The sequence below is a fragment of the Podarcis muralis genome, chromosome 9 (assembly GCF_964188315.1).
Source record: "Podarcis muralis chromosome 9, rPodMur119.hap1.1, whole genome shotgun sequence".
Classification (NCBI taxonomy): domain Eukaryota; kingdom Metazoa; phylum Chordata; class Lepidosauria; order Squamata; family Lacertidae; genus Podarcis; species Podarcis muralis.
Window position 1 is genome coordinate 37,889,817 of NC_135663.1, and position 16,182 is coordinate 37,905,998.

At 41.4% G+C, this 16,182-nt stretch overlaps 1 protein-coding gene across 2 annotated transcripts in view; it reads right to left on the reverse strand.

The window, feature by feature from the left end:
* TTC29 (tetratricopeptide repeat domain 29) overlaps positions 1 to 15,345 on the reverse strand; it is a 106,233-nt gene extending 90,888 nt beyond the window's left edge. For both annotated transcript variants that reach the window (XM_028744892.2, XM_077934609.1), the window contains exons 1-4: positions 15,290 to 15,345; positions 11,637 to 11,678; positions 7,181 to 7,275; positions 5,833 to 5,916 (exon numbers count right to left, since the gene is read on the reverse strand). In XM_028744892.2, coding sequence (XP_028600725.1) covers positions 5,833 to 5,916; positions 7,181 to 7,269 — 173 coding nt within the window. In that variant the 5' untranslated portion in view covers positions 7,270 to 7,275; positions 11,637 to 11,678; positions 15,290 to 15,345. The remainder of the gene's footprint in view (positions 1 to 5,832; positions 5,917 to 7,180; positions 7,276 to 11,636; positions 11,679 to 15,289) is intronic.
* Positions 15,346 to 16,182: the final 837 nt, after the last annotated feature.

Genomic DNA, 16,182 nt, shown 5'->3' on the forward strand with positions numbered 1-16,182 from the left:
GGACAATGAAATTCCCACTTGTCATTTTGTATCATTTTACATTCTGAATATTTTCATAGTATCTCTGTGCACATCACAAATAAAACACAGTTGTTTACTTTTGCCCTATATTTCCTATTAAATATTGTTGAACTATTGATAAAAGAAAGGTTTAGAAAACAATAGGACTAAACTCAGCAAAAACAAGTTACACAAAGTTAACTTCAGTTCACAGCGTTCTTCTCTATTAAATAATGTCTTGTATTTTATCTTTGCAAGAATCTGATGAGTTTTTGCAAGTAAAATTCTGTTTCCTCTACACTTGCTAATAGTCATGAGAATCTGTAGTTTGCACCTTCCCATTAAAAATGTATTGTATTTTTTGAAATTATTCACCCCGCCTTTTATCCAGATCATGTCTTTGAAAGGAGGAAGTAGATAATAAATGGAATTATTCATGATTTCCCATTAAATATGAAACTTTCTTTTGCAGAGTTTAGAAAATGGAACTTCTACATAATGTACAGAAGTTGATTAGAACTTTTTAACCTTTCCAAGAAAACTCTTCCCAATGTGTAGGGCAGCTTTTTCATGAACGGTAAACTATTCATTTCCCTTGCATTCCTATTATTTCGTCTTTCTCTAGTTACACCATATATATCAGATCAAATCAAAGTGTGGAGAGACCACTGATTTGAATAAAAGACTCACTTCCCTCCTCTCTTTTGAAGAGAATATAATTCTAAGAGAGTATTGCTCTATAAAAACATAAAACTTTGGTCACAACAGGCAAGATTATTAGGAATTATTTAGACAAAAGAGGAATACACATTGAAACATAATTAAAAATGTCAGTATTATTAAAAAACATCAAATCTGTGTCTTATAATACTGTCTATAATGCATTTCATTTTTTCTCTTGGACAGCATCATATCAGTGGGGAGTTTAGAAGGTAAACAAATTTTAATTTTGAATTCACTATATACTGATAGTGAATTCATTATCCAACTGTGGAGCCTTATGTAGCCAAAATGGAACCCTCACCAAACTTCCACAAGAAGGAAGCATCAGCAGGCTTAGGATAAGTATGTTTGCATAAGTACTTTTTTTATAGAGAGAGAGAAATCCCAATACAGTTGAATGAGAACCAAACATGCTCAGTTACAAGCTTGGTGGCTCAGGAGAATGCTGTGGACATACTGTATCTTGATTTCAGTAAGGCGTTTGACATAGTCGCCTATGTTATTTTTGTAGAGAAGATGGTTAAATGTGAACAGGATGAGATAATTGTTAGGTGGGTTTGTAGCTGACTGACCAAACCCAAAGAGTGCTCACTAATGGTTCTTGGTCATCCTGGGGGAAAGTGGCAAGTGGTGGTGTAGGGTTCTGTCCTGGGCTTGTTGTTGTTCAACATCTTTATAAATGGCATGGATGAAGCTATTGAAGGGATGCTCATCAAGTTTTCAGATGACACCAAAGTGGGAGGGGTAGCCAAGACAGAATCAGGATTCAAGAGGACCTGAAAAGATTGGAGAACTGGGCCCAAACTAACAAAACGAATTTCAACAGGGACAAAGGTAAGGTTCTACACTTAGGCAGGAAGAACCATCTGCACAAATATAAGATGGCAACACCTTGCTTGCCATTAGTACATGTAAAAAAGATCTTGGGGTTTTAGTAGACCACAAGCTTAATATGAGAAAATAATGTGATGTAGCCTAGAAATACTAGGGTTTTCTAGGCTGCATCTACCAAAGTCTAGTGTCCTGAAGTTATAGTACTGCTCTATTTTGCCTTGGTCAGACCATACCTAGAGTACTGTGCCCAGTTCTGGGCACCACAATTTAAGAAGGATATTGACAAGCTGGAATGTGGGCAGAGGAGAGGGCGACCAAGATGACCAAGTCTTATGAGGAATGCTTGTGGGAATTAGGTATGTTTAGTCTGGTAAAGAGGAGAATGAGAGGAGATTTGAAAGCGATCTTCAAATATTATTATTTTTCATTAGGAAAAAATATTCTATCAACTCAAATAAAATGCTAATAAGCTAGTCTTTCTCAAGCAGCAAGATTTAAAAGTGTATCAAGAAAAAGTTATATTAGATCTTCCAGCAACTGCTTTACACACTAAAGTTCTTAATTTCTAAGGCTTCATAAGGGTGGTGACAAAGATGAGTTGAAACTGATTGTGCATAGCTCCATTTTGGGATCTTCAGGGCTTTTAAATTATCTTTTCATAAATGCTTTAAAAGTTGTCTGGCACAGACATTAAAGAAGGTGAGACACAGTACAATCCTGTGAATGTTTACACAATAGAAAGTTTCAGTGTATTCAGTTGCAAGTATTTCCTTGTGTGTTTAGGATTGTAATGACAATATCCCATCCCCAAAAGTATGGGACAGAGGTGTTTAGGTATATATTTTTCTTTCCTAGAACTCTGATGTCTAGCAACTGTAACCAGGTGCAAAAGAACTAGAACTCAGTTGGATATATTAAAAAAGGGGGCCTTTTGAGCACTTACTCAGCCAAGCAAACAAGTTAAATCCATTTCAGGTTTCCCCTAGTGTCCTTTTTCAGCCAACAATTATTTTTTAGGGGGAGCGGACAATGTTAGTTGCTGCTATTGTTAGCCAGCTGACAGTCAGAAACCCTTGCTGAACTACTGGAAGATCACCCCAACCACAGATCTGCCTTCTGCCATCCCTAACATGATACACCTGTACAGACACACGGGTGAGATGTGCAGGTAATGGAAGGTGAAGAGAAGTAATGGGGTAAGCAAGGGGTTGAGTGGGCTAGGTGCAGTAGGAGAGGCAGAACAGAAGTGATGCAAATTGATTGTTTCAAGCCAGGGAGTTATATTTGGTGAGCTGAGCTGAGCCAACTTGAATAAGCATCTAATTTCTTAAGTCCCAGTTCACAATGAGGGTTCTCCATGCGGTGGCAGAAGATTCATAACCCTGAGAGGATTTCTCCCTTGCCTGGTAGAATGCAGAACCCATGTGTCTAGGTAATACAGTGGTACCTCAGGTTACAGACGCTTCAGGTTACAGATGCTTCAGGTTACATACTCCGCAACCCCATAAATAGTGCTTCAGGTAAAGAACTTTGCTTCAGGTTGAGAACAGAAATCGTGCAGCAGCAGGAGGCCCCATTAGCTAAAGTGGTGCTTCATGTTAAGAACAGTTTCAGGTTAAGTACGGACCTCCGGAACGAATTAAGTACTTAACCCGAGGTACCACTGTATGTGAACTGTGCCTTGGCAATCCATACCGACCAACCTACCCGCTATCTCACTTACTTTGAGTTTTCTCCTCTGCAGCAGATTTAGGGAGGGCATGTGGGGATGCAGAGTGGGAAGGGGAAATAATTGAAAATGGTCTCTCTCCTCATTCTTCTGACAGAAATTTTAACACCAGTGAGCAGCTCAGGTGGACATAACCCTATTTTTTAAAAAATGCTCAATTTCATAACACTACATTAGGAAGCTGCTCTAATGTACTCATCATACTGTACTATGTGCCTTTCATAAGAAAGCTGACTTGACTTTCCTGCCCAAATGTGGAATTGTAATTGAGTATAAGCAGTCTTTCACTCTTCTACTTCTACTGAAGATATAAAAAGGTAAAGGTACCCCTGCCCGTACGGGCCAGTCTTGACAGACTCTAGGGTTGTGCGCTCATCTCACTCTATAGGCCGGGAGCCAGCGCTGTCCGCAGACACTTCCGGGTCACGTGGCCAGCGTGACAAGCTGCATCTGGCGAGCCAGCGCAGCACACGGAACGCCGTTTACCTTCCCGCTGGTAAGCGGGCCCTATTTATCTACTTGCACCCGGGGGTGCTTTCGAACTGCTAGGTTGGCAGGCGCTGGGACCGAGCAGCAGGAGCGCACCCCGCCGCGGGGATTCGAACCGCTGACCTGACGATCAGCAAGTCCTAGGCGCTGAGGTTTTACCCATAAGTATAAGTATAAGTATAAGCAGTCTTTCACTCTTCTACTTCTACTGAAGATATAAGGAACACTAAAACAAAGGCACATTCAGCAGGTATTTCTCAACTGTACTAAACCTTATGGACACAGTTGGCATAATTTAGTATCCCTGAAATTACATTTTATTTCATTACAGGCTCCTATCTCTATCTGTCGTACTCAGGCACCAATTTAATTTATGTTTCTATACCTGTACTGCATTTTGTTAATTGTGAAATATTTAAAGTTTTCAGAATGTCAGTAAGGGTTTTTAATAGGCACCTAAAGCTAAACAGAGTGAGCACCAATGGTATTTGTAGTGGGAAATACGATTTCTTTCCTTTATTGCAGCTAGAGGGACAATGCTCTGGCCTGTTGCTTTTAGGATAATTTATCAGCACTTCTTAATCTACTTTAATATTCTACATTTGATCTTTATTTTGGTTAGATTTAAATGAACAGCACAACTGTGCACAAGGAGACTTTGGGTGAGTTTTCCAAAAAAGTAATCTCTAATGTCATATTTCAACTCTTTTCTCCAAAAGCAATATTTTAACAGTGCCTGCTGTTAATTGTTTTGAAACAATCTCATTTTTGGATTTGCAATAGCACATAATAATATAAAGGGAAAGGAAGAATGTTACTGTGCAGTCCAGAATTTACTCTTGCACTTTGGTATCATTTGCAGTGCAATTGCAGCTTTAGTGATTTATCAACACATGTTATGAAGCACAGAGATTCTCTGTCCTGTGCCCTCCAACCTGAAGCATGACTGAAGTGAATAATGTGGCAGTGCTTCAGAGGTTTCCTTACCAGAAAAAGGGACAGGAGAGAGAAAAGGGGCCAGAGTGCCACACTTACAGATGAACTCAGGGAAGCTGGCGCCTGCAAAAATCACGGATGCATGAATTCAGGTTCTTACACTGGATTTCGCAGAAATCCTAAACAGATCCCAGCAGCAAGGAATCAAAAATTGAATGGGCCTTCAGCCTGAAGTCATATGACGGGCTGCCCCAAGCAAGTATTTTTAAATAGTTGTCTCACTTTCAAATGTTAGTCTTTTTTCACTTGTCTTGCTTTAATGAGAAGGCTAGTGATTGGATACCTATGGTGAATGAGCTTGCACAATAAGAATGAAGGGTACTGTTACATGAAATAAAGAATGTTCTGGAGGGGGAGAATGGAGACGATCAGACAGCAACTCCTCCAGGTATCTACCCTTGAAAAAAGAGTCACATTTAGACTTCAATAAAATGCTCTTTTGCAAGTCAAAGGCAAACTCTGCCTGCAACTACACTACTGAACCCTAAGGTAGCAATTCCTGAATTACGACGTTAATTTCAGGGTCACAGACAAAACAAGGGCAAAAGTTGGGATAATGACCTACATCAAAATGCTGCTATGCATACAACTATTTTTAAACACTATGTAGAAACAGCAGTGATTCTGCTGTGTAAACTGTGTGGGAAATTGCACTTTTCCCCAGGCTGATTTTGGACAGTGGGTTTTAGAGAACCAGGGAACATTACAGAGTTAAGTACTGCAAATCACAATAGTATATTTCAGAAAGTAAAATTTCAGCCCTAAGTGAGAGGCTTTACAAAAACCAAGGAAGAAAAATACATTTTAATTACTGACAAACAATTAAATGCTGCAAACCTACTTTGGTAAATCAGTGAATTAACACAAGCATTGAAGTGAATGCTTTGATATATGCAAGATAAGTAGCAGTGAAACATAATTATTTAATATCAGTTTTAATTTTTAAATGCCATGTTCCTCAGAAAATTGCCTGAGGAACTTTAGATTTCAATGAATAAGACTAGAAAGAAAGAAAACAATAAACTTTCAGTATAAAAATGCCTCAGAAAGACCTTACTTACGCAGCAGCCTCCTGTTTTGACAATCCTTTGATATGCTTGGCCAAATAACGATCTATGGCATCTTTGCCTTTGATCAAATGCATCCTAAATTTAAATAAAAAAAATTAAAGAACAGTGAGGTGACTTAACATCAAAATCTGCTACATGTATTATGTATTAACCTTTGCCAAGCAAAGACAGATAAATATTAAAATATTGACAAAGTATTTTATCAAACACATACTATCAACATGTACAAGTATCACTTTACCTTTTTGGTCTGCAGCTAATTCAAACCTTTATTTTGTAGAAAAGTACACTTGGCTTTAGTGAAAGGCTCCTTTTATTCATGACTTTCACTTTTAGTACATAAATAATAAACCTTATTGGACTCCATGTTTTGCAATGATTGGGAAGTAAACGTGCATCTTCTCTCCCAAGTGCAATGACCAAGTGCAATGAGCATTATTTGAGTTGGTCAAGATACATTTAGACTGAAATCTTAACCGCTATTTACCGGGGAGTAATCCTCACTAAATTCAACGGAATTTCCTTTTGAGGAGGATTTCTCTGTTATTTTTTGAAAATCAGGTTTAATCACAAATGTTTTGAAATATTAGTACAGAGTTCTATCTAACCCATGTGAAAAAGTCAGGGCATAAGCCAGTAACAAACTGCTTCAGATAAAGCCAACTGATGGCAGTTCACAAAACCCTAGTAACATTTTGATAAGATGTAACATTTGAGCACAACTGAGACCCAATGCATTCATTACTTCAAACTCAGGGAACTAAGTCAAATAATGCTTTCAATTCAGAAAAAAAATTCAAATGTAGCTTCCTGAGGGGGGAAATATAGTGAATTAGTAAGAAACTTTAGAGACTGTGGGTGGTACCCAGTGCTGTCCCCTCTGCTGATGGATGGCATCTGTCAACCTAAAGCAGAGGAAGACTGGTTTGGGTGATTTCCTCTCTCCTCCAGCCCCCTGTGCCTTCACCTATCCCCCCCAACAGGCTCTTTTTTATACCTAGACCACCTGCCAATTTTCTTACAAAAACAGCTACTACTGAGAATCCACAAATATTAAAAATGCCTCTCCATCTTAATTTCAGCTCCACTATTTTGTACTTATATCACAAAGCACACAGTTTATTGTGACTTGGTCATCAGCAGAAAGGGGAGGTAGACATAAAGTTTTTAAACACTCTAATTACACATTAATTGACTGCATACAGTCCCTCTCAGAATCAATTAGTGCACAGGTCTGTCTCTTTCTCATTGCTGGCCTGTACCTCAATGTGCTCCTTCAGTACTTTAGCTTTACACTCAACTGAGACATAATAAACAAACAAATACAAGAAACACACACCTTGCAAGTTCTGGTGATGGGCATCTCATCTCTTCCTTACTTGGATGCGCTTTGGGGGTTCGCACTGGCACAGGAAGGAATATATTCATCTTGAACTAAATAAATGAATACAGAATTGTCAGAAATTCATGTCACATAGTTTTCACTTTTCTTAGACATTCATTACAGGTGTGTTGTTCGGTGTAAACTATACTAGTTGTTCAGAGGTTTTGCAGCACCAAGATATCAGCAGAGCTTTTAGTCACTGTGAAATTGACTCATTAGATACCCATCATAATAAACAGAGACCCCTCATAGCACACACCAATTTGAAATCAACTTGGAGTAAGAGCAGCAATGAAGAGATGTTATCCCAAAACCATATTTTAACTAGGGATGCAAAACTTCCAAGAATATTGGGAGCACATAAAAGTAACAATGAAAGCACAGAGAAGTTTTTGTTGTTCTTTTTTTATAAAAACAGGGATTTCAAGAACATTCTAAGTATTTGTAGACTGAAATATTAGATTTGGTTATATTCACTGGCCCAGAAACAGTGCTTGCAATATAACCGCTCTCTTATCATCATGTAGGCATGAGACAAATCTATGTTTGATAATGGAGCAGGTGGGAAATTAATACATAGAATATTGTGATCATACTACTAGACTTCATGTTGAACAGGGAAAACAAAAACATATGGTAGCTATTTTTGTAACAGTGATAGTACAAGTTGCCTACAAGTATCTCAACTTAGCATTTCCCAGCATTTAACTGTAACATTGTTTCACTGTTTTTCTTTCTAACTGAACATTTGCAACAAATTTCCAACTCCTGTATATTAGAATGAAACCCCAATTTTAAATAATGACCCAACAAGTACTTATTTTAACAGCCTTACATTTCAGTAGCTATAAGAACATTGCTTATGGAACACTAACATGTTATAATGACAACATAATGATAGTAACTTAATACAACAATTAGTCTTATATGAGCACAAGCTTTATTTCTTTTAAGCAGAACAACAACAAAAAGCCATTAGACAGAGCAGTCTAGCTTGTCATTTTGAAGTTCATAAATGCTAATAGGACTTTTTTGTCACATAGAGCACTGTGTTCTTTTCCCCACGTACTCAGCTTACACTTCCCACCATTAAAGTTACAGCTGCCAGTTCCTTCATTTTGCAAGTCTATGATCTGAGAATGTTAGCAGCAGGAGCACCCTTACTCTTAAATTTGGTTTAATGTAGATATTGTAAGCCCTGCTGGCAGGCCTCAAGGCACAAACTTTTAATGGAGCCAGAAACACAGCATTGTAAAAATGGAGAGAAGGTTCTCCAATTGTTAGAGATATGTTATTCCAAGGAAATTTAGTTTGCTTTACAAATACGGAATAGCTGATAGTAGTTAAAAAGTAAAAATAAGTAACAGAGCCTCTGCTGTTGTTAGATCAAGACTAATGATAATCCCCACTTCAGAACTGCAGTCTTTTGAATTCGAACTTTTTTCATTTGGACCTTCTGAATAAATTACAAATGAAGGGCAAACATATCTAGAGACTGGGTTCAGTTCATAATTAACCCAATTTTGCCCTAGCACCAGCCCTTCCCACAACCAAAGCCACTCACTTCCCTTGTTTTGCCGAAACCTACCTGGGGTGAGTGATTAAATGGGACTTTGTTAGGCCTTGTAACAGCACTGTGTGTCTCAAGATCCCTGGAAAATTGCAGGTTCCACTATAATCCCAGTGATTCTGGCAAGCGTGATGAGATTGCTGGAGTGTTCCAGGATTTAATCAAGGCAGCAGAAGCAGAAGCAACAACTGCATCAGGAATGGACTTTGGTCTTTCAAATTTCAGTGGTGACCTGTGTGAAGCTAAAATTTGCTCCCCACCTCTCGCCTTCCATTCTGCTCAATTCACTACATCATAGTTGCGATGCCCTGTTGCTCTCGAGGTTTGGTGCTCAGTGTGGTGGAACCAGTTGCACTGCCCTAAAACCACCTCTGATTGCATGCTACCTCCCAGAAAGTTTTGGGAAAAGTGAAAGAGGCAGCAGGGAATGGCAATCATTATTGCCTCATTGTGTTCCTAGTTATATCACCAAGTGTGAGATTAGACCTAAAACTTAAATGGGCTGATCTGAATTGAGCCCATTCCAAAGTACGTGAAAGAAAGCTTGCCCATTACTAATCAAGACACAGAATAATGTATATAAATCAGGTCTTTCTCTTAGGGAAAACTCCATTTGACAGGATAATTGCCATGAGAATGTGCAAACAAAGTAAATAAAAAACTTCTTAGGGGATGTATTCAGGTTCAGCTTAAAATGCAGATTGACAGGCCAGGAGCAGGTGAAGAAGAGTGACAGTACATTGTCACTGAAAAGTCGAACAGTGCTTGCTTAATGAAGCCAAATAAAATCTCATTTACTTATTTAAGAGATTTATATGCTGCCATTCAGGCTTACAAAGGCAGCTTACAAAACAAACTGAATAATAGATGTTGACAGGTTTTCATCTGTTTTACTGTTAATTTTTGCTGATAATTTTAATATTTCTTGTAAACCACTTAGAGATTTTATTATAATCAAAAGATGTATACATTTTCTTAAAGAAAGAAAAAATAAAACATATAAAATACACAAAGTTGTAATATGAGGAAGTATTACCCAGAATACGACTCTAAACCATTTTACTGCAAAATAAAAATAACAGCAGTTTATTTCTACACATTAGTGAGTCTGTGAATACTATGACCAACAAGTACGCAATGCCATCTTTAGATGTATCAGTGGTTCGTGGCCAGAATACCATTTTTGAAATCATAATAAAACTGAAAGCAGCGTATTTTCATCAATGACATCAGAAGAAAGGCTATGGGGTAGTTACCATGGGGTAGTTACTATGGGGTAGTGTTCACTTTAGTTCACTCCATGTGGCAACATATACTGAAACATTTGTGTCTATCAGCTCACCATAGTTTTCTACTCATGGCACTGCGCATGTCAAAACTAGAAGTTTGCTGTGACTTGTGAACGCTTCCCCATCCACCTAATAAGCGACTGCATATGAGCAGTTTGCCACATAACCATAGAATCATAGAGTTGGAATAGACCACAAGGGCCATCGAGTCCAACCCCCTGCCAAGCAGGAAACACCATCAGAGCACTCCTGACCAGTGGCGTAGCGTGGGTTGTCAGCACCCGGGGCAAGGCAAGTAATTTGCGCCCCCTAACCCGTGGATTTGCGCCCCCTAACCCGTGGATTTGCGCCCCCTAACCTGTGGATTTGCCCTAACCCCAGATGTTGCGCCCGGTGCGGCCGGCCCCCCCTGCACCCCCCACGCTACGCCACTGCTCCTGACATATGGTTGTCAAGCCTCTGCTTAAAGACCTCCAAAGACGGAGACTCCACCACACTCCTTGGCAGCAAATTCCACTGTCAAACAGCTCTTACTGTCAGGAAGTTCTTCCTAAAGTTTAGGTGGAATCTTCTTTCTTGTAGTTTGGATCCATTGCTCCGTGTCCGCTTCTCTGGAGCAGCAGAAAACAACCTTTCTCCCTCCTCTATATGACATCCTTTTATATATTTGAACATGGCTATCATATCACTCCTTAACCTCCTCTTCTCCAGGCTAAACATGCCCAGCTCCCTTAGCCGTTCCTCATAAGGCATCGTTTCCAGGCCTTTGACCATTTTGGTTGCCCTCCTCTGGACACGTTCCAGTTTGTCAGTGTCCTTCTTGAACTGAGGTGCCCAGAACTGGACACAGTACTCCAGGTGAGGTCTGACCAGAGCAGAATACAGTGGCACTATTACTTCCCTTGATCTAGATGCTATACTCCTATTGATGCAGCCCAGAATTGCATTGGCTTTTTTAGCTGCCGCGTCACACTGTTGGCTCATGTCAAGTTTGTGGTCAACCAAGACTCCTAGATCCTTTTCACATGCACTGCTCTCAAGCCAGGTGTCCCCCATCTTGTATTTGTGCCTCTCAATTTTTTTGCCCAAGTGCAATACTTTACATTTCTCCCTGTTAAAGCTCATCTTGTTTGTTTTGGCCCAGTTCTCTAATCTGTCGTTTTGAAGTGTGATCCTGTCCTCTGGGGTGTTAGCCACCCCTCCCAGTTTGGTGTCATCTGCAAATTTGATCAGGATGCCCTTGAGTCCATCATCCAAGTCGTTGATAAAGATGTTTAATAAGACCGGGCCCAAGACAGAACCCTGTGGCACCCCACAAGGGTGACCCAAGAGCCATGGGTGTAGCCAGGATGTTTGTTGGGGAGGGGGGAGAGAACCTCAGTTAACTATGTATTTTTATTGATTTTTATTGATTGGGGGGTAGCTGCCCCTCCTTGCCCCCCTGGCTATGCCCATGCCAAGAGCTGCTACTAGAGTGTCATAAACATCTCAAAATTAGAACAGAGATTATTCAAACTGTATGAATAATGAACCAAAGATGATAAACTCTTACAGCTTAATGATGTGCAGTGCTGTGCTTGTTCTTTTAGGATACCTAAAAAAGAAAGAGATGCACTTTAAACACATATCAGGCAAAGAAATTGATAAATTGTTAAGCGTTAGCAAAGTGTCCCTCATGGCAGGCACCACAGGGGTGGGGATTGTACACTGCAAGGCTACCAGGGGACCGCAGTGTGTCTTTGCATATTCTGTGCATACTCTACACTCCCTGCCACAATCGCTGTCATCGAGAGCTGAGAGCAGGTTTGCCCTGACTAGAAGCACACTCAAGTGCAGCACTTTATCTGACCCCACAGGATTGGATGGTAATTGAATATTCAATATGTCAGGAAAAGTAAAGGAGTACACCACAGGACCAGGAGCTAAACTACTCAAACCCCTTCTGCCCCTAGCATTTGTGAATCAAATTGCACCTGGGTTGTTTCTTGGTTACATGAATAGTGTGACAGTTCTTGGGAACTAGTTTAGACAGATAAGTAGATAGACAGATACCGTAAGACTCTAATCCTTAAGACACCGTAAGACAGTGACATGTGAGTAAACCCACTGATTTCAATGGGACTGACTACTGAATAGATGTGTAATAATGTTTGCAGCATAACCATATGCACATTTTCTAAATGCTTGTGACGTAATAAATTTGTTAAAGCTTTTTCAGTGTATGCTGCAAACCTGCACCACCGTTTCTGCTGCATTTGGATCGAGTCACCCAACTTCCATAAACTATGCTAATTTTAAAATGAGTGGCAAATTCCAGAAAGAACTACCAAATGTTCAGAATGTGAAAATTATTTCTGAAAAATAAGCACCTGATTTATATATTCCTGAAAAATAACTATCTTATCTATTTACAGTCTGAATAAATCCCCTCCTACAAGACAATGAAACATACCTTATCCCCAAAAAAGCTGGCAAACTTCCTCCTTGTGGGTAGCCAATACACATTACCAGATACACAGTGTTGCTTTTGTCACCCAAATTGTTACAAAAGAAGCACATTTTCCATCTTAATTCCAGCAGAAGAGTTGCAGGGATTAGCAGGGCAGAATGGCTATTGATTGATTGATTAAATTTCAATGCTGTCCTTCATCCAAGGCAGCTTACAATATAAAAATGCAAAAATACGGAGCACAGCAACACACACACACACACACACACACACACACACACACACACACAGTTTAAAAATACATAGATTGTTTAATTAGCCAAAGTCCTAATTTAATCACCCAATCATTCTTCTATGCCTTCAGGCAGCTTTATGCCCCCAAACTAGGCTCTGCAACAAAGTTAGCCACCCCCATAAGGGGAAGGAAAAAGTCTCTGAGGGTATTTGCAGTGGATTATAAATGGGTATAGGAGGAGATAAACACCCCACCCCACTGCCAACCCTTTCCCAGCCCTGCTATCTTGGCAAATGTGGGGCTAGGATTGCAAATGTGTTAGCATAACATTCTAGTTTGGTCCTGTCTGTTGCTGAAGGCCTTTTCAAATGTACCTGCAGCAAACTCACAAAAACTGATGCTTGAGCTATAATTGCACTACCCCAATCCAGTTCTAGAATAGCTACAAGCAGTGGCTTATATAATAGATGGGACGGGGATAGTGTGCAACAGCAAGCAAAAAATACGTGCAGGGAAATGTTAATACGATCATCTTGAAAGAAAAATAGTCCAGGAGTTCACTATGAAATGCAGAAAACCTACACCTCACCAAGTAACAAACTGTATCTACTTAAAGTTATTGTGTAAAAAGCTGAGGATCTACATACACATATCTTGCCATAATGTTACATTCTGAAGCAGGGAGAATCCTTCTAGAACTGTAAAGTTACGACATAAAAGCAACAGAATGTCATTTTAACAAAGGACTAGCGATTAAAAAAAACCCTTCTTTGAGAGGTTTGGGGGTGAATTGTCCAAACTGGCCTAATTGGAGAAGAATTCCTACATCAAAAGCAATTTCACAGTGTTCTTAATCAGCTAGAGATATTACACTATTGCTCTTGAAAGGATTAGTGCTAAAGTGCAGGGCATGCCACCCAAAAGAAGCAGTTTCAAAGGGACAGTTCTTGCTTTCTGTGATGATTTTGATTGCCTGGGATCCTTTCTCTTGCCTATACTGTACTTGGAAAGGTTCAAGACAAGCTTTTTCGTGATTGGCGAAGGGTTGACAAGACTGTGCTCCTAAAATCTCTTATTGACATTTATAATTTCCCTTTGCTACTATTCAGTAAAACCTTAAATACTATGTCCTCCCGCAAAAGTATCAGATATATCCCCACCCATTCTTTGTGTAACATTTGTATATCCTAACTTAAAATATGGAAGTAACTTATAATTATGCCTAAATCCATAACAGAGCTAGGCATGCTCAAGCACATAGATTTCAGTGGCCATAAGTCAGTTTAACTGTTGGCTGTGGGCTTGTACGCTTATTTTCGCCCTTAAATAAATATTGAATTAGAAGTTTCCCTGCCTATTGACTTACTTAAGGCAAATCCTTTTTAATGAACCACATTTCAAATCGCTTCAGACTACTGTGGCAGCAAAATAACCACTCCACCTCTAACCAGCATGATGAATACAGAAATGCAGCCTTGGAGGGACTTCTGAAATATTGCATTCACTTGCTTTTAAAAAGACTGGACAGCTACACGAATCTGACGAGGGTCTTGCTGTTCAGTTAGCGAGAGAAACTGCGTTTCCACTGCGTCCTCTTCGTCTCCCCCCCCCCCCCAAAGGTTTCTCGCAGGGCGTCCGAGATCTTGCGCTGCTGTGTTGTACATTTTAGAAGGTCAACACCTATTAAAGTGAAGCATGACTGACAACTGCAAAATGATTCTTGCAGAGCTAAAATGCGCCCGATTACATTTATATATATATTCTCCGCTGCGCTTCCGCGCGCCAACAGTTTTAGCTCTGGAGCGACTGAAAGCACCTTTTGCTTTCCAGCTTTGCGCTTCTCGGTTCCCAAATCCCAAGGATGCAACTAATCGTTATCGGGGATCAGGAGCGATTTATTTGAACACCGGACGGCACAGCAGAGTCTCTGCACACACAGCTCGCAATTGGGGGGGGGGGGGAGAAAAAGAAGACCCCATTGATCTCGGATCTTAGTCGCCCCCCTCGCCATCTTCCCCACTATTCCCCTTTGCCCATCACCTCCAACTTCGCCCCACTCGCCTCAACCCGGAACTGAAGAAGAAAGGAGAAACGTGGGCTGACTCTACACTATAGGATCCAGACACAAAAGCGCGCAACTCGCCCCCCCCCCGAAGAAAAAGCCCCACACAGGTGGGGAAAGGGCGAGGCGCCTCTCTGCGCGGGCGCGTTCAGCCCAATTCTATGCACGTGTGAAAGAAGCACCCAGTAGCCGGGCGCACGCAGAGAGGACAGCCCCTCTCCCTGCCCTCCGCTGGATGCGAGAGGGAGGGCTCAGCACCTGCAGCTAGAGCCAGGCTATACAAAGGCGCTTTCTCCACCCCACCAGCTCAACCTGTTGCTTTTCTTTTTCTTTCCTTCTCTCTCTCTCTCTCTCTCTCCGCGCCTGCCTTCCCAGCATGAATAACGGCGTTCAACCCCCCCCCCCCCCCGGGGAAGGGAAAGTGAAGACCGGGTCTACCCCCACGTCTGCACCGCTTACTTGTAGGCCTTACGGACTCGGGCAGGGAAAGACGCCTAGCCGTCACCCTGGCAACGGGGCGGCGCCAGGGAACGCGCTCTGCCCCCGCCTCCCAGGCGCGCCCTCCCGCCCTCGGCCTGGCTTGGGGGAAGAGGAAGGATCCGGCTTCATGCTATAGTGGCAGGCTCACGTTTGCAATGGCTCCCTTCGCTGTTCATTCATTCATTTGAAAAACTGGCTTTAGTTGAAAGATTTCCTTGCGCTACAAAACAAACAAATAAACGGGGGAAAGTGCATCTTTCGTCTCCATTTTCGATTCATGGAGTCTTTTTCATGGAGAGTGGCAGGGGGAAACCCAGCCAGATGGGCAGGGTATAAATAATAAATTTATAAAAATCCTTTTGGGTTACTTTTTTGAGCATCCCAACCCAGGTGCTGGAAGGTTCTGCCGGTTACATTTTCTTGGTAAGTAGGCAACTTCAGCCTGCAGCTAGATGATGCCTTTTGCACATGGTGTGCGGGGCCGAATTTAGAGCACATGCAGGATTTCGCAAAGAGATTGTGTGTTAGGCACAACGGGAGGTGGTGGCAGAGGCGGAGTCGGCCTGGCAGTGGCCGCAGGAGGTGGCAGAAGCGGAAGTGGCCTGGCAGGTCTTGTTGCTGTGGTAGGAGGCAGTGGCAGAAGCAGTGGTCTGCCAGGCCTGGCAGGCTTTGCTGAGGTGGTAGGAGGTATTGACAGAAGCGGCGTTGGCCTGCCAGGCCGCACCTGTTTCTACCACTGCCTCCTACTACTGTGATGAGGACTGGCAGACCGCCAACTCTTTTGCCGCTGCCACTTCCCGGCACAGAAGCGAGGCCTGCCAGGCTGCTGCTTCTGCTGCTGCTTTCTGCCGCCTCCTCTCACCATTGTGGCA